The 25,490-nt window shown below is 41.2% G+C and overlaps 1 protein-coding gene across 1 annotated transcript in view; it reads left to right on the top strand.

Annotated features, from left to right (window-relative positions):
- Rapgef4 (Rap guanine nucleotide exchange factor 4) overlaps positions 1-25,490 on the top strand; it is a 297,243-nt gene that overhangs the window by 156,177 nt on the left and 115,576 nt on the right. The window contains 1 exon segment of the mRNA XM_048345237.1: positions 1,463-1,482. Within this exon segment, the coding sequence (XP_048201194.1) occupies positions 1,463-1,482 (20 nt within the window).

Below are 25,490 nucleotides of genomic sequence, written 5' to 3'. Positions count from 1 at the left end.
ACCTCCCTCCCCTGCTGCTTCCCACTCAGCAGCCCCTGCCCTCTTTCCCCTCTGCTTCCCCTCTGTTGTGCAGGGGCAGAGGGAGGAGAGAGGTCCTTTTTTTCTTTCCTTCCCCAATCTTTCTTTTGTCTCCTGGCTCAGACAGGAGCTCCAGGACCAAAACCCTAGCTGTACTGTCTCCCAGTTGTGTGACTTTGGCCACTCTGTCTGAAAAACTCCTCATGGTGGTCCACAGTCTGCCCTGGCAGCCCATTGTCTTAGCCTGTTGTTCAAGGTCATCAGTGGCCTCAAATCCACTTTTCATATTAACTCCCATTCCCATCCCTCAGACATGATTTATGCAACTGGGCCTTTATTGCTTCTGTTCCATTCTGTGTCTCCTGATGCCGTCACTTCTGGTCCTGCCACATGGTGATAGCATGGCTAGAGTTGCCATGTGTCTATGGTGGGCCACCCTCGTTCCTTCAGAGTTGTTGAGGATGTTATAGCGGACATGCTTGGTGACACTGTCCATTTCAGGAGACAGCTCTCTCTGTCCTCTTGCTTCCTGCCTGAGCATTTTGTCCTGAGTATGTCCCAGTTTAGGGAACAGAACTGTAGGCCAAGTTATGTAGCAAGTGCACTGTATTTTTACAATGCCAATTACCTCACACTGCTCCACTGGTTTGAATGAGGTACAAACCACACGTGAAACCAACTCTGCTCAGTATGACACCACTTGAGCCCACTGTGTGCCCACTGCCCTGGGAGGTTCATCTGCTGAAGCTGTGACCTTCTAGTCAGCTACCCCTCTCCCTGTCGGTTAGCTTAGCAGTCACAAAGGAAGAGAGAAGAAAGGGCCTAGCCATAGTAGAGGAGCCTAAGATGTTTGCAAATGAATGAACAGATGAGGCAGGGATGAGCTGTGAGCTTTTAGCTAAGAAAACAGGGATATGCCTGGAAACTGTTAACTGCCCTGCACAGGCCTGATTTGTGGGCAATAGGAAGTTGCTTTGCTCAGAGTAGAAGTTGCACTCTGCAGGTGTTTCTACACTGCTTGTCCCTAGCATGTGAGATGGTTTATCAATGTAGATGTGCAGCCTGTCCAGCAAAAGAATTGCTGCATCTGCTCACAGTCCTGAGTGTGCTGGTCCCAAGTCAGTGGCTATAATCGCTTACATGGTGTAAATGAATCAGGGAAGGATTATTACTTCTGGAAAAAGGAAGTATATATTGGAAAAATAAAATAATTGTGCGTTTTATGGGAATAGAATCCTACTCTTGCTTCATCGATTTATTAAAGATACAGATTTTGATCAGTACAGCTATTTTTCTAAGTAGCATCTTTTAATGTATGTTTTTATGGAAACACAAATGGAAAGCCTCAAAATGTTATTTTTTTAATTCAACAAAGGAGTTCATTTCCATTGTATGGGTTAATCACACAACTTATGGCCTCTCTGTCTCTTTTTCCCTCCTCTAGGGATTCCTGACAAGGAGAATGTGAGTAGCTACTCTCTCTGCCTAGCTTCTAAACACTGTCATAAGGTAAAGAAAAAAAAAATAATCCTGATGGCCCTACTAACAAAGAAAGCTCTTGATATGCAGTCAACACAGCAGGAAATACTTTTCTAATCTTGCCTTGGCATCTTTGGTGAGTCACTTTAAAATACCAAGGGGCGACTGCCCTGATGCAGTCATTGCATGGCTGTGCTGCTCGAGCCAGAGAAAGATTATTCCAGGGACAGCCCACACAGGCACGGAGGGGTTCCTTTTTCCCATGTCAGTGGAACACATCATTAGTTTAATAGAACGTAGGAGACTAGTTGCTTTGCTTTAATGGGAATACAAAATAGGCCATCCAGGGTCAGTTGATAAATTTGTCTAATTACATCCACATGCATCAAAGTCCACATTTCTCATTGGAAACTGAAAATAAGTGATTACTGTCATTGTGTTTGGAAAACAGGCAAGAGAGGAGGTTTAGAACAAAGCTTATGCAGATCAGTAGCCTGTCTTCCTATGTGAATATTAGTTGGACTCTGGGGTTAGGCAGCAGCATAGAAAGGTTCATGTGGGGAGGCGTAAGGGGTTAATCTGTAGTGGCATTGACTTGATATGTAGAATCCTCACCATGTAAATTGTGTTCCAGGCGGCAATGTCACAGAATTGTCCCCTTTCCTTTCCCAGCTTTCAGTCTTGTGTCTGTGGCCAGATGCACTGTCTTAATTACATTCAGATTCTTTGTGTGTCCCTTTTGAGAGAGCTGGTTTTAACATTGTATATGTCATCCTCTTTATAGAATGCTAACTTTTAAAACTCTCCTTGGGAATTCTGGCGCACAACCATATCACTACAAGTATGGGTTCCAGACCTAACCGTGACACTTTAAATGTCACCAAAATTTAACTCCACTTGGGTCAGCAATGGATTCCAGTTTCCAGCCACAGGGCCTTGTGCAAATGGCTTGATTTGTCTTGTCCTGACTTTAGAATATGGATGTTAGTCATGATTCCCTTGTGAATATTGAACGAGATGATCTTGGAAGGCACACACACATACAGAGAGAGAGAGAAAGAGAGAGAGAGAGAGAGAGAGAGAGAGAACAACTAAGTTCAAAAATGTTAGGACGATCCATAGTTTGTGCTTTCTCCAGTCTTGTATTTTTTTTTAGCTGTCCTTCTCACAAGTGTCCTTTTTAAATGAAGTTTCTATCCTCTGCCTTTGCGGGGCTCTCCTTAAAATACTGGGCTTTACTGAACCTTACTGTTCATCTTTTCTGTTAAAAACATCTCTGTATATTGAGGAAGGTTCTAGACAAGCAGCAGCCCCATAAAGATTCTAAAACAACAGACGTTAGAGTAGCAAACAGATCCTGTTGATATTTTGGACTTGGAGGGCACAAAGTATCACATACAGATCATTAGCCAAGGCAAAATGATAAAAAGGGCCCTGGACTTCCTCATCAAGGGACAGCCAGTGCGATGGGGACACACACAGAAAGTCTAAGCCCTGGGAGGGCTAAGATGCTCCAGGCTTCAAAAGGAAGCTGGCATCTCCCTCAGGCACTTGGTGACCTTTAGGCTGGGTTCCCCTGCAGGGGCATGACAGGCACAAGGCTCTAAGCAGAAGAGCCAACATCTGTCATCACGGGTTCACCTCCTGAGAAGAGAGGAGCTTAAAGTCTGCTGAACACCAGCTACAGGCCCTGGTAGCAACATAGTGCTCTGAAAGATTTGGAGACCTGGCCAGGCTGACACCCCAGTATTTGAGGTAGTATAAATTTCATTGTGTTTGTTTGGGCTATGCCACATCACATCTCTTGCAAGCAAAAAGCAGACTCTTAGCAGACAGAGTAGATGTCACCATGCCACCTGCTACTTGGAAAGCTATCCAGTGCTATCCGTCAGACAAAGCAAATGAGATGAAAGACATTCATGAAGAGAGTTGAAGTTCTAGAAAGATAAAAAGAATCCTAGGAACCTTGAAGTAGTGTTAAATGAAAGTCAATTAAAGGGGCAAGTTGTGTTATGATGATTTATTTCATCCTTTGTCTTCTTTAATTACATACTGAGAAATATTGTGTTTGCCCTGTGTTTCTAAATAACAATGTTTATTAAGCCTATGGCCTGTGCATGGTCTGTGTTTCAGTGTCTTAAGTAGATCCTTTGCAGAAAGAATATCTCTCCCTTCCCAGTGTCAACTCAGAGTCTTATTAGTTACAGCTTTTAACTTTTAATCAAATATGCAGGTATCAACTTGTGGTGTTTCATACTGCCTTGGCCATCTGTTTATTTCCAGGCTTGGCCTTACCTTGCTTAAAAAGAACTTTCTTCTGGGAGTGGTGATTCAAATCTGTCATCCTAGCTACCTGGGAGGTAGGGATCAGAGGATCACTGTCTGAAGCTAGCCTAGGCAGAGAGAAGTTCAGGATGGTCTATCTCAACCAGTATCTGGGATCCATAGTTCATGCCTGATATCCCAGCTATGGGGGAAGCACACCAGCCGGGTGCAGTGGCATGTATCTGTCACCCCATCAACACAGGCAAGCACAAGTAAGAAGATGATAGCCAGGTCAGCCAGAACATAAAATAAACCCTGCCTGGGCAGAGAGTGCAGAGGTGTGGCTTAAAAAAAAAACAAAACAGGAAAAAGCTTTCTTTTATTAACTTCATTTACTATACCCATTAGGGTCATTAAATGTGGGATGGCACAGGACAATGGAACCTATAAAACAATTAAGAAGAATATTAGAAAAGTGACCCTGGAGGCAGTAATGTGGGTGGACTGTTTCAATAGGGCTGTGGTTGTTTTCTGATCTGTTTAAGTGGGATTTCCCACCTTCTATATGCTCCATACCTGGCTGACCATGTTTACCACTGAAGTTAAAAACCCCACAGTTCTAAGATTTCCCATCAAATGTTACAGATGTCCTTTGAAGAAATGAGATGTGTGTGATTTTTTTTTTAATACTTATGTTGATTTGGTTGTTTCTCAGGCTCCACCAGAGGAGCAATGGCTTCTGGAGTTTGCTATTTTAGTGAATCCTTTTCTTTATCCATTTAGAAGGAGCAAGAGAATAAACTCAGGGGAGTCTTACAAAAGAATCCCATTTCTTAAGTTGCCAACACATGGTTTCTGAAAGATTCGTGCAAAGTCCTCATTTGGAGGCAGTTATAGTGTAAGTAGTGTGGGAGTATGAGTACCTTCTTGCTAAATACTGAAGAGTGCTTTCCCAAGGTAAAGTCAGTTCAGAACCCAAAGGTATTTCCAAAGCACAGGAACCACCCACATATGGGAGTAACTGGGACTGAGCAAGCCTGGGGTCCTTTCATGGGTCTCATGTGAAGAAGATTAAACAGGAATTTCTCAAACTTCTGAAGATCATGAGTCATGTATATGAAGAACAGTTATTTTTTTTTAAAGAAATTACTACATAGAAGGTTGTAGATGGCCACTGGTTAAGAAATAATTTATTCAGTTTGTGAAAAATCTTGTTAAGGAGAAGTCCAAAGGCTAGGCATGATGAGTTCTGGAGGATGAGGTTTAAGGAGGTCAGCTTACATAAAATGTTACTGCGACATCATTTCAGCAAAGCTAAGTGGTCAAAGCCTATAATCCCAGAGACTACGGAATTAGCCACAAAAGGATCTTGAGTTTGAGGCTGGCCCAGGCAAAAATATCAAGCAAGACCCTATCTCAAAAATAAAATAAAAATTTAAAAGGGAGCTGAGAGCATATCTTAAGTAGTATAGTGCTTGTCTGGGAAGTATGCAGTCCTAGGTTCAAATCTCTATCACTGAAAAAAGGAGATGGGGATTCCGTAAGATAATAAGCAAAGTAACTATTTATTGGGGGTTAAAAGCTAGAGAACTTTTTACTATATATATATCATACGTATATATACATATAACATACATACATGTGCACATATATACATGTAGTACACACATATATAACATTTACTTCTTTGTTTTGTGGCTATTTTTCAAAGTTAGAGAAAACAAGTCAGAATACTTTCCACTTGCTTTTCTGACCCTTTATTATTTACCTGTATGAATTGACCAGGACCATGGAATTCTGGCCAGATAAAAAGAAATAGTGGGGCTGGGGATATAGCCTAGTGGCAAGAGTGCCTGCCTCGGATACATGAGGCCCTAGGTTCGACTCCCCAGCACCACATATACAGAAAACGGCCAGAAGCGGCGCTGTGGCTCAAGAGGCAGAGTGCTAGCCTTGAGCGGGAAGAAGCCAGGGACAGTGCTCAGGCCCTGAATCCAAGGCCCAGGACTGGCCAAAAAAAAAAAAAAAAAAAAAAAAAAGAAATAGTGTATTACCGTACAAACTTAAAACATGAACACATTCAGATAATCCCCTCAGATTGGATAAGATGCTTCCAACTCTAGCTACGAACACCTGCCAGATTCAAACCAACAGTCTCCTGCAGACCACATTTTTGCAACTCTGTTTTCAGAGTGATTGAAAGCAGTCATCTTGCCCAGACAAGATGTCTTTATGGGCTTCAGGTCCAGAGCCCAAGAAGGTATCTTGCCCTGGGTTCAAGGTTTTCCCTTAGCCACTGTGTTCTCTGTCTTGGGATATGAGTGGCTTTGCATGTGCAGCTGACCCTGGGTGCAAATCTCTATATAATAGGAGAACAGAACAACAAAAAGCTAAAGTCTTAGAAAATCCAGAGCCTGCCCGTTGTGAATTTGAAGGACAAATCACTTATCGCTGGAGTGAAGATTAGATCTGCTGCTAGTCCTGTGACTGGGGTGCTGTGTAAACACTCATTTCTGGAGCATGACTGTTAGAAAGTGTGACCCAGCCAGCCAATGCTTGCTGTGCCCACCTCCTGCAAAACCCAGTGACTTCACAGTCAACGTGCCAACACCAACGCCACCCTCGGCTTTCAGGCTCCCAAGAAATGTTTGTCTTCGTGCTTGTGAGTTATGTATTTTATGGGTGGAATACCCTTGCTGGACTTCTAGCTGGCTTTTCTCCCTTTCGCTTTTCTCTGCTCTGTCACAAAAGTTCACTGGTCTGGCATATTTCTCTCTCTCTCTCTCTCTCTCTCTCTCTCTCTCTCTCTCTCTCTCTCTCTCTCTCCCTCTACTGTATAGATGCCAGGGTCTTGGTGTCTGTGTGTGTGTATGTGTGTGTGTGTGTGTGTGTGTTCTGTACAGATGCCAGAGAAGATATGTAGTTCCCATCCAACTAAATAGGGAATAGGAAGTGCAGGAAGCATGGTAAAATCCTGGCCCTCCATCTGTCCCCAGCTACACGTGTTGCTGTATCTGAACATTCTTCTCTGCATTGTGTCTGGCACAGGCTTGCTGTGAGTTTGTGGGTGAAAGGGTATGTATGGGGGTGTTATTGGGGTGATGTCTCATTAGAATCTTTAAATGATTTTGAGAACATATAAAGCACATTTGGTGATGGCCCTACCATGTGTACATTTTGTTTCCTCACACTTTTTAAAGTATCTTTTATGAAATAGGTTATTTTCATGTTCTGCTCTGCCAAGGGTTTTCCAGGCTTTCCATATGCCATCTGCTCAGGCTTATCATTTGACGCGGGCAAGAGATCCCGGAGAAGCCAACCAATATAGTGGTGGATGGCCAATCATAATAATAATGATAAACATAGGAGACATGAAGTTTCATCCATCTCGTTAGCCAGCAGCTTCTCCCTGTTCTTGCTGTACTGCATGCCTTGTCCTCAAGGTGAGGCTGCTGGAATCCTCAGAGCCGAAGGACATGATGTCATCCTAATGGGTAAACACTCCACTGCTGCTTCCAAAGTTGCAGGAGGCTGTATTGCTGTCTCCAGAAAGGTTTTCTCTTCTACACTGAAGGCAATTATCCTCCTGACCAGGTACTTGGGACTATTAGAGCATTACATCAATTAACTGGGGATAAAACATCCAGTATCACTTATTTACATATGATGTATTTGAGTGTTTCTCACCTCAGTGTTGAGAGATTGAGACCAAATTATTGGCAAATATGTGTTATGGTTGGAAGAGGAAAATTCTAGTAGTCTCAGATTAGATAGATGAATTTAACATTGACATGCTATTTAGATTTTGAATTCATTCTAGTAACGATCCTGTCAGGCAGGTCCACAGGTATTAAAATATTCTGTAGTTCTCTTTACCTTTAGGTAAATTTAGATTGAAGACAGATTATAGTTTGATTAATGTTGATACACACACACATAGATACTGTATATACATAGGAATTCACAAATGTATATTGAACTATTTCCATTCCTAGGAATTGCCAGTGAAGAAGATACCCAGATCACCTTCAGTAATATGTTAGAATATATTGTCATACATACATCTACGTTTGATATGTTTTACATATTACCTATTTTATTATATAATATATTTTGGTATATTTTATATATAATATATAGGCTTCATATGTTTTTTATTTATATTTCAATAGCTATATTGAGTTGATTGTTCAGAACTCTCATTGCCAATTTCTTAATATCAAAATCATCTTCACTTTAAAATACCTAGCCTCCACCTTACCCCAGTTTTACAGCAAAGGACCATGCAGAGTTTCATGCTGAGGGACGATCTAGAGTTAAAGAGTAAATACACCCCCAGAGCAAAATTTTCAACTGTGTTGTTCTATTTTACAAGCTACCTAGGTTATAAACCTCTTAACTTGGCACTTTTCTTTAAGAGATACATGCTGCCAATCTCCTTATAGCCTTGTAAAATTGTCCCCTTATCTGTTCAGTACCTAATCTCCCTGGCACTAACTAACCATATGTAAATTTTGCAGTTTCTGCCTTTAAAAACCCCATTTGTGGAAGTGGCACTATGGCTCAAGTGGTAAAGCTCTGGCCTTGAGCTGAAGAGCTCAGCAACAGTGCCCAGGCCCAGAGTTCAAGCCCCATGACCAAACAAAGATGAAACAAAAAAACCCACTTCCCTTCCCTTCAGGGCCCATGGATCTTTTTGGGTGATAGCCACTTTCCACCACTAGCTTAAATAAAGAACCTTCAAATTTCTCAGCATGTGGAGCTCTTCTATTCCGGCTGGCATGGGTATAACAACTTCAATGTAGTTTTATTTTCTATTTTCTATCAAAGAATAACTCAGAAATATCTAATACAATAGGTCATCTCCTTCCTTGAAAATCTCTAACAAATCAGTTGATCAATCCAGTTTCTGATGGGACCCATGAAAACATATGCAATATGTGGTCTTGCACTGCAAGGGAAGTAGACAGGACACCCAACCCAGTAAGCCCCATTGGGGCATCTGTGTAGGCACACTGGTGTTAGGACATGGCCCTTGGAGGAGCTGTTGGTCTGGAGCTGGAATCCCAGCTCTCTGACTACCCCAGGGGCTTTCCAAGAGCATTAGAGGGCCCCTGCTGCCTGTGCTGGGCCTAGGGTCTGCTTTGTGGGAACCAGGTAGGACTGGGCAGTGGTGGCAGGGAATTTAGGGAGAGAAAAGGGGCTCAAAATGCTTCAGGGATAAGGCAGGTGCCCATGTGGATTCACACTTGGTAAAAGGTGGGATACCCCATGGATTGAAAGGACACTCTAGGCATTGCATGAACAAAGGATCTAAGTACTAGAACTTTCTGCCTTGAAGCTATCTACAATTTTTTTTAACTTGCATTGTTTTTGTTCTTTCTAAGGATCTCTTTTGTCCTTGTTATTGTTGATTGAATCTTTTTGATATTTTATTTTATTATTAGAACATTTAAGTAGTTGGACAAAGGGGTTTCAGTTCAACATGTCCATTTGTGCATACAGTAGGTCTTGATCTCTTCCAAAGTTATGACAACCTACATTCCAAGCTCTAGATGTTTGAGGGTCTCAACAAAACACATTTTGTCCTACCGTCCCAAAGCTTTACCTACATTGGATCTAGAGGGGGAATTTGCTTGAATTTTCCCATTTGTACTTCCCCAAATCATGCCTTCTTTGTACAGTGACAGAGCCAGATCGCTGATGCCTTTGAGGCCCATTGTTCCCTCCGACCTCCAGCTCCTTTTCTGTTCTAATTGCCCAGTCAGCCTCCCTCCCTTCTGGGGTTCTCCTTTGTTTCTTTCTCCCCTCTTTTTGAATGAATTCTTTTGCAAAGATTTCTATTGAATTTTTGCCTTCCCCCCCCATTTCTGTTCATCAAGGTCATTTTAAATTTCAATCCAGTTTTCTAAACTGTCAGCTACCCCCACCCAATTGGGCGTCTTTGTTAAATTTGATAAGAATGCTTTTGATTGTATATCCCGAGCATTAATAAGCATGTTGAAATGAGCAGCGTTCAGCTGAGGACCTAACCCTGTAGAATTCAATTTGTTTGTGCTAATCTATTTGCATACATTATAAAATTACCCTATCGGGACATGAAAAATAAACTTAGGAAAACATACCATGAAAAAACACTGTGTAAAATAAGGGCTTAGTCATTGACTTCACTTCTGACAGGCTTTTCACTCAATTGTAATTTAAAGGAAAAGGAAGACAGTAATTTATGATCTCAGAAGACGTGAGGATGGCTGAGTCCAATACTGGCTCATTGTTTCACATCCCTGTCTCCACTGGTCCAAGTTCCTCAGTTTGTGTCATCTCTTAATGGCCAGCAACGGGGAGCAAGTGACTCACCTCTGAGCTTCAATTTCCTGAAGATAAAATGGTGACACTCCCTGACCTACCTCCCAGATAAGAACAAGATAAAGCTTAGGGAAAATTCTAGAACTTGTCACTGCTCTTGATATAAGACATTCTATTCAGCCTTCCCAGAGCTTATCTCAAAACAAGATCACAGGGTTTGTATAGCCTCAGTCTCAGGACATTTTCCAGTCGAGGGGGCAATCACTGCGGTGGAGCGGTGGGTCTGGTTTGTGTGGAGCTTGGTTCTGGAAAGGCTTGTTCAGAGTGTCTTACATCCTGATAGGACTTGATCCAATTCTCAGTTGTAGGAAGAAAGTCATTCTTCTAATGCCCTCAGAACTTGGCTCAGGCAGAAGAATGAAAAACTCCCAAGTCACACCAAAGGCTGTCATTTGATAGCTCAACCCCAAAGTGAGGAAGCCACACCCAACCCTCCCCCATTCCCCCTGCATCAACCTGGACAGTGGACCAGAATAGCTGGGCCCACTGGAGCCTTAAGATAGGCGGGAGAAGGCTTGTCTGGGGCACAGCGGAGACTCATGGATGCTATCACAGCAGTTTCTCCTGGACCTTCTAGTTTTAGGGTACGTGTATTTAAAAAATCTTAATGCTTAGCTAATTGTCCTTTTATGTTATCAAAGCATTTCAATGGACTACTGCTGAGTAAAGGAACTGTTAACATAAATATTTTTTAAACCCTATCCTTCCATTCATAAGATATTCTTTTAGATCACTAAAACAAGTACGGCTCCTCCCTTTCCTCCTTTCCAGTTTTATATTTTATGTGTTTTCTTTCTTTTTCTTGCTTTGGTGCACGATGTGTTCAGAAAAACACACGGGCTCCCTCTGGTGGTTATTGAGGTGTTTTTGCATATCTAGCCTAGACGTTTTTGTTACATAGCCCAAGATGTTTGAATGAAAGTGGAAATATTAATAGTGAATGTCCTTTTCTTTTGTAAAATTCTTGAGATTTGGCAACCTCCACAGTAACAAAATATTCATGCTATTGATTCACATGTCCATTGATATGCGTATATACATACACTCTTTGTTCTATCATGTGGATAGTTAACTTTCCCAAGGGAACCTGTTGTGCAAGTACATAAAGAAATATGAGTTCCATCCCTGTAAGTCAGACACACACTCCCAAGAAGTCAATCTATTTATCAGCAAGGTTTTATAGAGAATATACTCTATGTTACACTAGAGTTAGGCATGTAACAAATTATGTCTTGTTTAAAAAATTAAACGAACAAGCTTCTCAGTGGTTGACAATATTCTATTATTTCTTTTTCTCCTTTAAATCATATTCCCAGTCCCCCCTCCATAATATTCATCCCTATCATATAATGTAGTATTTCTCTACATTAATATGCATGTGCAGCTTCAATAGCAAAAGATCTAGACTTACTGCTATTATACATAAAGTAGAAGATTCTATTTATTCATGTTAGTTTGTCCACATGTGGCTTTGAGTCCTCATTACAGTTTTTCTTTTTGATTGAGTTGTGACACTGGTTCCATATAATTACTTACATTTTGTCAGTCCCTATTAACAATTGTTAAACATTAAAGTGAATTTGTTGTTAGAAATTCTGCAAGACTGAATGACAGTGGGGGGGGGGATCTTTTGAAAAATGGATTTGCTTAGCTTGATTAAATAGTTTCACACTGATTCCTTTTGGGGAGTGTGTCTGTGTGTGTGTGTGTGTGTGTGTGTGTGTGTGTGTGTGTTTTGGTACTGGAGCATGAACTCAGGATCTGGATGCTGCCCCTTAGCTTTTTCCACTCAAGACTAACAATCTACCACTTGAGTTTCATCTCTGCTTCTAGCTTTTTGGTGGTTAATTGAAAATCAGAGTTTCCTGGACTTTCCTGTCCAGGCTAGCTTCTACGCAATATCCTTAGGCTCCTGAGTATCTAGGATTACAGATGTGAGCCACTACCTGGCCTCTTTTTTTTTTTTTTAATGTATTTGAGACTGGGAAAACCCATTGACATTAATGAGCACATAGGTATGGAAATTAATTAATTGATTGATTAATTTTTGTGCCAGTAGTAGGGCTTGAACTCAAAGCCTTGATCTCTTGCTTCACTTTTTCACTCAAAGCTGGCATTCTACCCCTTGAACCATACATCTACATCTGGCTTTGCTGGTTAATTGGAAATAGGAGTCTCAGAGACTTTTTTGCCCACACTGGCTTAGGAACTAAGATCTTCAGATCTCAGCCTAGCATTATAGATGTGAGCCACCAGCACTGGGCTGAGAATGGAAATAATTTTAAATAACAATGTTACCAAGTTCTTTCATAGTTAGGAAACTAGCAGAGTACTTCACAGAGAGCTAGTGGCAAGGAGGGTGTGGACTTGGTGGGTAACGGTGGTACATTGGGATGGATTTGAAAGATGGAGTCTGTAGAACTTTCTAATGGATAAGAGACAGGGTAGCAGAGAAATAGAGGTCTCAAAGATGACTTCAGGGCTTTCGGCCTTAGCCTGAGGAAGAACTGAGAAAGGGAAGGATGGAGTGGGCATGGCTTTGGAGATCTAATTTCCAGGCCATGGTGGTAGACAGGCTCCAGGAATGAGGTGTGAGTGGGCTTTGTGCCACACCTATTTCCTAGTCTATAGCTAATAACAACAGCATTAATTTAGAGATTGGTAACAAGGTAGATACCGGGGGCCCGTACCTAAGAGCATTTGTCTGGGGCACAAATGAAATTAATTGCGTTTGAAAGAAATGAAATTGTGAAACATAAATCAGCAAGAATGCTCTGAAGTTCATTTCACCCCGTTATTATATTTTGCAGATTTTAAGAGAATTTATATTTGTAAGTAAACTGGGTATGACTGCAGGTGTCACCTTTCGAATTAATTAGAGGTTGATTTATGGAATATTTCAAGTGCATATAGTGAATGAACCTGGCTAGCACAGCATTGCTCAATAGACATCCTCAGGGACCTAATTTAATGAATAGGTAGAGGGATATTATTTGTAACCTAGCCCACAAATTACTCCTATATGACTTGGTAATTTTAGATGGTTATGGCCTGCTTGAAACAATTTATTTTCTTAATTAGTTTAATCATTCTCTTTACACTTTCTAACACAACTACATGGGTTAATAACCACTTTTTTCTTGAATAAATTAATTTTTCCAGCCTACTCATAAATTTCCAATTAATAAAGTTTGAGGGGGAGAAGTAATGCTGCTGCAATAGGAAATAGCAATATTTTATCGAATCCTTTCAAAATCAGCTACCATTTATTGAGTGCCTACCACATGCCATGCAGGCTCTGCACTTTGATTCTAGAGATTCCAATAAAATAACTTTCTTTTGGTGCAGTATTGGGGGCTTTTACTCTTGCTTAGCGTTTTTTTTGCTCAATGCACTCTACTACTTGAGTCACACGTCTGCTTCCAGCTTTTTGCTGGTTAACTGGAGATTTTCTGCCCAGACTGGCTTTGAACTCTGTTCCTCAGATCAGCCTTCTGAGTAGCTAGGATTTCACGCACTAGCAGAACTTTAAAACCTTAATTTCAAAGATCCTAATGAGAAAGAGAGGTAGGTCAACAGGTAATTATATTAGTAGGTAGTACCAAAATACACACAGTTAAGAGCCACATACTCACAACCCAATGGTGTCTAAGAAAATATTATCATTTATCTTACACTGTTCTTCCCTTTTCATAAGACTATTAAGTTCCTATCTAACTACACCTCTAAATTTGAGGAAGGGCAGGTGCAGAAATCAGTATCAATCCACCTCAAAAGTTCTCACCCCCAGCCCCAGTAGAGGCAGATGTAGAGCTGGCCATGCTTCTCACTGCTTGCTTTTGGTCAGCCTAAAACCATGGCCCTCGTTTCTTGCTTCTTTCCAGCCATACTTCTCTACCAGTTTAGCGTGTGTCATGTGAGCCCACCCCTGCCCTGGCTCTGAACTTGTGTGGGTGAGATACCTCTGTGGGCCTAGCTTTGGAGATGGGGGCAGGGGGATGACAGAAGTGCTCCTTGTTCTCTGCTTCTCCTTGGAGATGTGCAGACAGCTGACTACTAAAAAACCAGTGCCTTTGTCCGATGTTCTCAGAACATCCTAATGCAATCAATATCTCATTTGGGGAACTCTTCATCCCATTGTTTATGAAGAAATTGGACAGAAGCACTTAGGAGAATAATGTTGACATCACATTTTGCAATAGCTTTGATTGCAGTAAGTTTTGCGCTTTAGAAATCCCATGCATTCCATCCGACCAGAATCATAATTTTGCTCTCACTGTCTTCTTAACATGTATGGTGTGGAGATGAACGAGAATTGATCTGGTTAAGCATTATGTGGCTATGGTTGTTCTAATAGTGTGTGACACAGCAACCCTGCTTTTCCTGGAATCTTAAAAGAATTCTTCTTTTCTATGGATTTGATTGTGACATTAACAATCACTAAAGTCTGATAGCCAGATTTACATTCAGGCTAGTTGCTAAAGTTTGGAATGTGTACATAAGGATTTCTGCCGAGACTGGGTAGGGAGAACAATGGAAGAGGTGACATTGATCAAGAAGCACTGTACTCATAAAGTGACAAATTGAATTAAAATTTTTGTGTGCAACTACTTAAAGATAATAAGTTTTTTTTTTTTTTTTGTTTTTCATTTTGCTAGTCCTAAGGCTTGAATTCAGGGCCTGGGCACTGTCCCTGAGTTTCTTTTGCTCAAGGCTAGTGCTCTACCACTTGAGCCACAGGTCTACTTCCAGCTTTTTTTTGGTAAGATCCTTGGATATAGAGCCTCACAGAGTTTCCTGACTTGGCAGGCTTTGAACTGCAATCCTTAGATCTCAGCCTCCTGAGTAGCTAGGATTATAGGTGTGAGTACCTGGTACTTAAAATGAAGTCTAGCAAGACACTTGATTTAAAACAAAAAACATAATGGTTATTTTTTCCTGATCATAAATAAAACTGCTTACATTGAATGTACAATCATAAAACTACCATTCAGAAAAAGCTCTGTGTATTTGTGTGTTTAACATATAGAAATATATATTCATATAAAATTTAATTCACATTATATATAATGTCATATCCTATCTTTTAAATTTTAATGTTTTAAAATTTTTTTAATTAATGAATTCTTGACCATATTGTGGAAGGAGTTTCCTCTGTGGTGGTTTTTTTTAAAAGCAGCTATTTGAATCTGGTTGAAGTTAGCTCTCTCAATCTCCTCTCCATTTCTAGAATTATTTTTGGTCACATCCCTCTGTTCTTCCTTCATGTCTGATATTTTGAGTTTCCCTCTGGTGTCATTTCCTTTCTGTCTGAAGAACTTCCTGAAGAAATGCTGGGAGAGCAGGTGTTCCAGCTACACATTCTCTTGAGCTTTTTCTTTATCCAGTGAAGGCTTTCTCTTAGCTTCATTCCCAAGGATTTGTACATGGGATGGAGAATTAGCCAGTGAATCCCGCTGTTATCCATTTTCCCCTTTAGCCTGTCTCAGTGTACCAATGTGGACTCACTCTCATTCCTCCCCCTAGCTTGTCCACATTTCCTTCATCATCTCCCACTGTCCTGCCAACCCATCTGAGACACCACATTGCATTTGCCTCTTTAGGCAACTTATTGCTGTTACAGTTTTTCCGACCTGGATTGCTTTGGAGGATACTGGCCAGATGTTTTGCAAGCTGCCTCCCCCCCACCCCACCCCATTGGGATTTGTCTGCTATTCTTGTCAAGGTTAGGCTGAGTTATGGGCTCCCTGGGAGGAGAGGCATTCCCCGCTCATGGTGATCTTGTGCTGTCAGCTCAATGTGACTTTGCGGTAGTTAGGCTAAAGCAGGGGTGCTTTGCAAAGTCCCTGTGGTCCTGTCCCTCCCCTACCCCCCCCACTCCTCAGCTTCCCACTTTTTTGTTTGTTTGTTTTTTGCAATTCCTCAGCCTGGGAGATTTGTCTCAACTCCCAAGCTTAGGAATTTATCTGATCATTTGTTTATGTTCCTGTACATATGTGAAGATTTGTCTTCTGTTTTGGATTGTAACGCAGTACTCCCATATTCAGAGTGTTGTGTGTGATCTTCTAGCTTTGGCTGGTGGGAGCTCTGTGTGGTCCCCATGTTCCTTTTACACTTGCTAACACTGGGTTTTGTGGGTTTATTGGGGGGGTTTTTGGGGGGGGGGTTTGTGTTTTTTTTTTTGCTTTTTAAGCACTCTCATACTTCTGGCCCAGCTAGCTGTATGTTCTCTTCCCCATGCTGATTATCAGCCATTTTACCAAAGCATCCTCGGCTCCTCTGATTGAAGGATGCTATGAAGAACCATGGTTTGGGTGGTGCGTATGCTTTTTGCCTATTGGAAGGACTAACCAAGTATAAAGCATGTGCATATACAGCTATTTTCTGTGATGGAGATTGCATTCAGGGCATCATGCTTGCTAGGTAGGCACTTTACCACTTGAGCCATACTTCCAGCCCCCTTTTACTTTAGTTTTTAGATAGGATGTCACACTTTTTGCCTGGAGCTAGCTTTGGACCATGTTCTTCTTAACCTATGCCTCCCATGTAGTTGGTACTATAGGTATGACCCATCCTGTGTGGGTTATATGTTGAGATGGAGGTCTCACTAACTTTTTGCCTGTACAGACCTTGAACTATGAACCTCTTGATTTCTATCCCAAATAGCTGGGATTACAGGCATGAACTACCACACTGGGCCAAAGAGATTTTGTTGTGTTTTGTTTGCGGGTCCCAGAGCTTGGACTCTGGGCCTGAGTGCTATCCCTGAGTATTTGTGCTCAAGGTGAGCTCTCCATTTGAGTCACTTCTGTCTTCTTGTAGTTAATTAGAGATAAGAGTCTCACAGTCTTTCCTGCCCCAGCTGGCTTTGAACCGTGAGCCTCAGACCTCAGCCTCCTGAGTAGTTAGGATTACAGGCATAAGCCACCAGCACCCAGCCTAAAGAATTTTTAATTTTAGTAAAGCCCAGTACCCTCCCCTCTCCCCCAGAATCCTCCCCCCACCATAGATCATATTTTGTGGATCTAAGAACTTACTACCAAATTAAAAGTCACTTTGATTTTTCTCCTATATGTTCCAGTAGACATTCTATGGCTTTTTATGTACATTAAGTTCTGACCTTTTTTGTGCATGATGGTCATGGTCCAGGGGTTTGAACTCAGGGCCTAGGCGCTGTCCCTAAACTTCTTTTGCTCAAGGCTAGTGCTCTACCACTTGAGCTACAGTACCACTTCTGGCTTTTTCTGAGTAGTTTATTGGAAATAAGAGTCTCACAGACTTTTCTGCCTGGGCTAGCTTCAAACTGCTGTCCTTAGATTTCAGCCTCCTGAGTAGCTAGAACTACAGGAGTGAGCCACCAGCATCTGGCTAACATCTGATCGCTTTTAAGGTGGGGATATGTGGGCATAGGAGGTCTGAGGCAAAGTTTACAGATTATGTTTAGGTTCAGTTGTTAGGTTTGTCCACGTACAAGATTTGCAGCTCCATTTGTTGAAAGACATCTTTCTGCACTGAATTGTCTGCTTCTTGGTTGACGGTCAGCTGACCATACCCTCTATGTGGTTCTATTGCTGGGGTCCCCATTCTGTTCCATTCTCTTTAAGTCTAGTCCTTTACCAGCATTTTACCTTAATTGCTGTAGTTTTATTATGGACATGAGGATGGGTGTGAGTCCTCTAGCTATGTTCTTCCATATTGTCTTGGCCATTCTGGATCCTTGACCTTCCCATAACTTAGGGATCTGTTTGTCTATGTCTGAAGTAGCTGGAGAGAATTTGAACTGGGATTCCTAGATCTATAGGTCAACTGTATACTAGACTTCAAAAACTGACATCTCTCTCTTTTTTTTGCCAGTCCTGTGGCTTGAACTCAGGGCCCGGGCACTGTCCCTAAGCCGCTTTTGCTTGAGGCTAACTAACACTCTACCACTTGGGCCACAGTGCTACTTCTAGCTTTTTCTGTTTATGTGATACTGAGGAATCAAACCCAGGGCTTCATGCATGGTAGGTGAGCCCCCTACCACTAAGCTACATTCCCAGCCTGTGAAATCTCTTTTTTTTTTTTTAAATAGATGCTTAGCTCAAATTCAAAACTGCTACTTCTGTTTTCAGCAAAACTAAAGAGCACATTCATATTTTACACTAGAGATGGATGGCATTTCACTGTTCCCCCTTCCCAAGAGACCCCCACCTTTAATTAATTATCCACTATTCACCTATATTGTGTCCGCTGCATACCTCAGCATGAGATGCCACAGAATAAGACATGCGTGCCCCTTCGCTGACCTTACAGTCTAGCTTAAAGAGTCAGCTAGCAAACAGATGCTTACAGCCATGATGTAGGCTGCTAGAGCAGATGCAGAACACTCTAGAACAGCACTGCCCAGTGTATGACACATGTCACTTATGTGATTTAAAAGTTGCTAGTAGTTACACTGAAAACAGAAAGGGAAGCTGATGAAATTCAGTCATGTGTCTTCTGGAACCTACTATGTCCAAGATCATCGCATGTCCAAATGTGGCCATTAGAAAACATTGTGGATGTTATATTTCTCATCCGTCATCTTCACACCTAGGTGTGAATTGTGGGTCTCAGTGGACACTTTCTAAGGGCTCATGGTCACATGCAGCCAGTGGCCACCAGAGTGGACATCACAGGTCCCAGAGGCATACTGTAGAGAATCTGGGAGTCTCTTGCTAAGACTTGAAAGACAACAACAATGATCACGATGACGATGATGATGGAGGGCAGGAAAAGGACAGGAATGTATATTTTTGGCCAAGGGAACAGATTATATGAAATCTCCCAAGCGGAAGTGTTTGGTTTATTTGAGGAACTGAAAACCATAAAAGATTAGATCAGGCGAGGGATTGTTGGCAAATGAGGCCCGAGGAAGCAGGGCTGGCATTCTGAAGAGCCTTTAAAGCAGCCTTCAGAAGTCTGTCCCAACACAAGTGAGGAGGCACTGAAGGATAGGAACACGACACAAGCTAATGGACTTTAAAAAAAATCACCCATGCTTCACAGACAAGTTGGGGCAGGCTATTTTCCTTCGATGAGGAGGCAGGGTAGGGTCACGATTAGCCAAAGGGTGGATCTCCCAGGGCTTCCACCCTGCAGCATGCGATCCTGCATGAGGTTTGCAGCCTTCCCTCGCCCCAGTTCCCCAATCTGTACAATGGGAACAATAAGAGTTCCTTCACCGAAAGCTTGTGGTTAGTATTCTGCAGTCATTGTGAAACACTAGAACACAGAATGTAATTAATAGTCACTATCATCCTCACTTAAGCCCACAATAGCTTCTTATATAAGAGGATCCATACACTCCTTTCCTCCTCCCCCATCTCCCTCCCACACCCCCCTTCCACTTCCCCTCCCCTATACACTTCAATTACTTAGCTCTCCAGTGAGCATCCTATTCAGATAAGCTAGGAATGGAATGTCTCCCCCTCCCTCCACTAGCCCAAATCAGATAAGGAAACCATTGTTTTGGCCTTAGCCTAGTTTTTGTTTGTTTGTGTGTTTTCTTTGATAAAGGAAGGTGTTTATTGTTTTTTCTTTCTTGGTAGTGTTAGAGATTGAACCCAGGACATTGCGCATGCTTGGGTGAGCATTAGGAACAGTTCCTGTGGGCACTGTATATGCTTAGGAGTTTTCTCTGCTCCCATCTTCCCAGAGATTTCTTCTTGGGCAATGTAAGATCACAGAGGTTTCCATGCTTAATAGATACTCAGAGAGAAATGATTCTCAAAATGACTGCTTGAGCGGGAAAAAGCAATGATAGTGCCAAGAAGTAACAATCCAATTATTGGAGGTGTTTTCAGGTGTAGTGGGCCACCTATGGCATTTCACTTGCAGAGGTTTTTGTTGTTGTTGTTGTTGTTGTTTGCTCAAAGCTAGTACTCTACCACTTGAGCCACTACTCCACTTCTTGCTTTTTGCTGGTTAATTGGAGATGAGAGTCTAATGGACTTTCCTGCCCAGGCTGGTTTTAAACCTTGAGCCTTAGTGCATGGCTTGCAAAGTCAAAAGAAGAATATTTAAAACAAAGTCTAACCCACATGGGAAGGCTTTCTTGGCTTTTAGTGCAAACAAAGCATGTGGCCATCTCAGCTGTCCCTCCCTCCCTTCCTACCTTTTTCCCTCCCTCCCTCTCTCCCTCCCTCCCTCCCCCTCTCCTTCCTGGCCACGCTCCTCTTACTGTGGAAGAACTTCTTTATGGGGAAAGGAATGAAACTTTTCCAGTTCTTGGTAGTTCAGTGAGATCTTAAGTGGTAAGAACAATATATGAACAGTTCTGTTTTCATTTGGCAGAAATTTACTTTGAAATGTAGCTTATCATTGTGTGTATGTGTGTGTGTGTGTGTGTGTGTGTGTGTGTGCGTACCAGTACTGGGGCTTGAACTTGGGCTTCATGCTCTTGTTGGCTTTTTCCCTCAAAAGTGGTACTCTACCACTTAAGCCACAGATCCATTTCTAGCTTATTGATGGTTAATTGGAGATTGGTTTTAGACTGTTCTGCCTGAGCTGGCTTTGAACCATGATTCTCAGATCTCAGCCTCCTGAGTAGCTAAGATTACAAGCATGAGCCACTGTGCTTGGCTCACTTTAAAATTTTTGAACTGCACAAATCAGAGACAGTGTTTCCAATGCCATGTGCCACTTGGAGGAGACACAGTATCCAATGAGACTTTTCTTTACCCTAGGCCAGTGCCCAGAGCGCGTGTCACACACTGTGTCACAGTGAGTCCTGGTCTGTCCAGGTTCCTGGCTGGGAAACCTAGCTCCTCTGCAACCTGAAGCCTTGGGTCAGGGAAGCAGGTAGAGCTGGGTCATTAATGCTTTCTCTGAGTACAGCCTGTTTGCTTTCCAGATCTTGCAGGGTTAACCTCAGTCTGGTTGAGAGCATTGTTGTAAACCATGAAACATTTCTCTTTTCTCAGGAGATGAGAATCTGTCCTGGAGGTGGACTGTAGTCCTCACCTTATTTCCAAAAAATATCTTTTCCACAGTCTCAGTTTCTACTCTGTAATAGAGCATAATAATAGTTGATTTCTTTCTCATTGTACTTGCAAATGTGTCAGGTATTTCTAGAGCCTTTCAAATTACTTGGAATTAAAATAACTGTGACCCTCAGCTAAAATGCCAGCTTTCTAAAGCATACTTAAGCTTCCATTGCTTAATATTTCTCAGTAATAAGAAGGTTTTACAATTTGCACATTGTAGGAAATGAAAAAGTGCAGAAAGAAGGAAGAAAAATATGAGGGAAATAAAAGATTTTAAACTTTATCACACTATTTGTTTCCTTGCCCTTCAGAAAGAGACTGTTTGCATATCTTATTAAAGCTATCACCTGCTTTAGTACAACTTTAACCATAAAGAAGAAAAGAAAAAAGACTGTGCTTGGGAGACTACCTGGTTTATGAGCCAAATCTGAAATGAATTTGGTGTTTTATGCAGTGTGCTACTTTTCTGGCATGCTTTCATATTTTATAGGGTTTGCTTTTAGGCCTTTGATCATTTTTGACTTGTTTTGTTTTGATGAGCTTTGAAAAGGCTTAAAAGGTTTCTTGCAAACGTTAATAGAGTTTTACTATTGCAAGAATTTTGTACTACATAGATTAAATATACTGCTGCTCTACTGTTTTCAAGTTCCCAAATCCTTAAAGCTAATCAGAGTCATTTGTGTGTAGGTTTTGTCTTGTGTTTGTGCTAAGGTTGTGCTGATTGTAGCTTCACCCATTGATTGTTTGAGCTAGTAAAAGGATCTTTTACAGTTTCTGGCTAGATATTTTAATTCAAAGAACTCTTTTTTTCAGCTATAGTAATTATTTTACCTGGCCCAACTGGGAGTTACTATGCTATTAAAGTAAAAGCCTAGGGCACTTTGGAGAGCATGCATTTAAATGCTAGAGAAATATATTTGTATTTTCTTGTTAGAAATTTTTGTCATAATTGACTAATTTGTTCTACATTAATATTTATGAGTCTTAATACAGAAACCAGTGACTATATTCAAGGAGCCAAAGATGATCACTTCTCCAAGTGTTCATCGAGAAAGAAGTGTCCTGCCCTAAGTTGCCCTCAAGGAAAGAGTCTCAGTTTGTCCATAGAGGTCTAGAGCACTAATCCATGACTGAAGTTTTCTACTTCTGGGAAAATAACCTTAAATATAAATGGCTGATATGTGGCCTAAGCATATTCATATTAGTGAATTGTTAAAGACAGACTTAAAAGCACAATGATAAGAGAATCCTTAAGTTGTACTATATGCATTTGATGGGATCTCTGGTTGATGATTACAAAGAATTTAGAATAATGTGTGAAATTGATGACAGCTTAAAATTGTATAAATATGGTGAAATATAAAATTTTTTCAGTTGAAAATAAAACAATCTACACATAGAGACAAAGGAGATTCATGGAGTTCCACGGGCTAGTGCCTGTTATCCTAGCCACTCAAGAGGCTGAGCTCTAAGGATCATAGTTCAAAGCCAGCCTGGGCAGGAAAGTTTGTGAGACTCTTATTACCAATTAACCACCAAAAGCCAGAAATGGAGTTGCAGCTCTATGCCCAGGCTCTGAGTTCAAGCCCTAGTATCAGTACCAAAAAAAAAAAAAAGAGAGAGATTCATATTAATATTCTAAAATAGTAATCATTCTTTATTTCATATGATCAGAAGCTTTTACTTTGTAATGAGCGTGCATTTTTTTGTAATAAAAAAGTTAAAAACCAGCAAGCAAGTGATTGATAATTGGACTTTCTGGTGTCTACTACTAGCACCAGTATCCCTCTGACCCTGGGAAACCCACCTGTGGCTTATTAGCACAACACTGATGGGCAAAAGACAAGTAAAAAATGCTTATAAAAGTATATGTGCTTACTAATTTCATCTTAAAGCCACTGTAGATTTCCACAAATATTAAATGTAGTCTATTTAAACTGATACATTACCTGAAATCCATTACCTTGTGAGATAAGCGTGGAGGTACATGCCTGTCATTTCAGCTACTCAGGAGGTAGAATTCCATAGGTTTAAGGCTGACTTGAACAAAAGCATGAGACCCTACCTAAAAACAAAAGAAAAGCAAAGAAGGGATGAGGCATGGCTTGACTAGTAGATCTCCTGCCTGGCAAACTCAAGATCCTCATGTATTCAATGCCCAGAACCACCCAAAACCAAAAAAGTATCTGTGAGAATTACTAAGGCTTTTAAAAGATTTGATCTATTCCTGAAAACTGGTAGTTGCCAGTAGACAACTTGTCATTCTCTTGAGTAAAATCACCTGGGAAGATGGTAACTGTCGTATTTTCAAATAAATAAAAATGTCATATGATCTGTCAGAAAACACACATATTGCCAAGTGGACTGAGTAAACACTCAGTAAATCACGCAACTATAAAGCCTTTAGTTGTATGTTGGCTTTCTTTGTTGTTTCAATTTTTGTTGAGTGTACATTCCCTGAAAGCTGTTATTTGTGTCTAAAGCAGAAGACACTTGACGTTTGCCATCAATATGCTTGATGTTCCTAGAAACATTTAAATAAATGAGGATTTCTGAAAATGCCAGATGGCCAGCTAGGTTCCCTCTCTAGCCAGGTGTCCACTTGCTGAACATCATAGTCACATTTTTGCGGAGTGCTTTTCATGCATGTAAGCGGAAATGCTCTCCCTTTGCTCTTTGAATCACTCTCAACGGGAAGTTCATAGTGGTGGATAGCACCATGCCAGCTCTGTGGGAAATTAAAAAACCCAAGACCTTCTTGACTTTCGTGTATGTGACATCTATATCATGAGAGCTTAGTACATACCTTCCTAACTTCTTCATGAAGAGATGAAGTCAATTTCTTGTTCTAAAACAAGCTCATCTGTTTAACTTTTTCTTGAGGTACAGCATATGTAGAAAATGCACACACACTGCATTTAGATCAATATATTTTCACAAAGGTATGAGTGTGAGTGTGAGTGTGATTCAGACCCCTCATCTCCTAGAAGCCCACCTTGTGTTTCCATCTAACTACTCCACTCTCTCCTGCCTTCTAAGAGAATTGCATTTTGCCAATGTTAACCATTGTAAACACACTGCCGAATCCAGTGACTTGTTCAGCCTTGCATCTGAGAGCTTTTAAAACCTGTGTGTAAGCTGGCTGCCCATAGTTCTCACCTGTAATCCTAGCTACTCAGGAGGCTGAGATATGAGGATCATGGTTCAAAGCCAGCCTAGGCAGGAAAGTCCATGAGAAATTTATCTCCCATTAACCACCAAAAAGCCAGAAGTGGAAATGTACCTCAAGTGCTGGAGCACTAGCCTGAGCAAAAATAAATTCAGAGACAGCACCTAGGCACCGAGTTTAAGCCCCAGGGTCAGTACAAAAACATATAAAGACACAAAATACAACTTGTGTGCAAGTATAAATTCATGCACTGTGTGCAGGTGTAATTTTTTTTTCATTCTACTCTGAGCATACATTTAGTATGCATGTACTCTGTTGTGATAGAGCTGCTATGACTTGAGGGCTCTAGCATCTCAGAACTGTCTTTTGGTGGGTGTTTCTACACATATCTTGGGCTTTTCTTCAGTGGTGATTTTTGAAATTCTTAGGAATATACATGCTTGGGTTTGAGTTAGGATCTGTATATGAACTTCAGCAGTCTGAAATTGGAAGCAGAATGTTGAATATGTGCATATCTGCCATTTTATTAAATTCTCAACAGTGTCCAAAAGAATTGTAAGTATTTATCCATACAATGAAAACTCAGAAAAAAATGGTCTTATTTTTCTCAAGGGAAATGCAAGAGGAAATTGAGATAGCAGAAACAGATATTTTTCAGAAACAGAGTCTCCACTTGAAATCAGCATTTCTCATTTCCATTGCACAGCAACTCGCCTCAGAATTGAAGTGGAGGAAAATATTATTTCTAGGAAGAAAGAGGCATCAGGAAAATAGTTCACAAATTAATTGCCATTATTCAATAAACTTGGCCTTTCTTATCTAAGTATGAAGGGTAGCACTGGAATTGCAGACATGAAAAGAAGAAAATTATTTCCCTTCTTGTCATACCATTGCTAGGAAAAAGCTCCTCAGAGATTTGCCCACATATTATTCAAATCAATATTTAATGAATACCTATATGCACAAGGCACCACAGGGATACTGAGATAAGAAAGGCACAGGTTTTGATTTTAAGGAGTCCATGTGTTACGCAAAGAAGCAAAAGCAGCTGTGGTACCTGCTGTGGTGGGACTAGAGGAGGAGATCCAGGAAATATTGAGGGGCCCCAGGGCAAGCCTAGGACATGGTGGATGTCAGGAAGAAATAAACTCCATAGAGGCCTCAAAGCAGAGAAAACAACAAGTCCC

Source organism: Perognathus longimembris, chromosome 4, assembly GCF_023159225.1.
Source record: "Perognathus longimembris pacificus isolate PPM17 chromosome 4, ASM2315922v1, whole genome shotgun sequence".
NCBI lineage: Eukaryota > Metazoa > Chordata > Mammalia > Rodentia > Heteromyidae > Perognathus > Perognathus longimembris.
The sequence above is the reverse complement of the archived record's forward strand: the minus strand, read 5'-3'. Positions and strand labels throughout refer to the sequence as shown.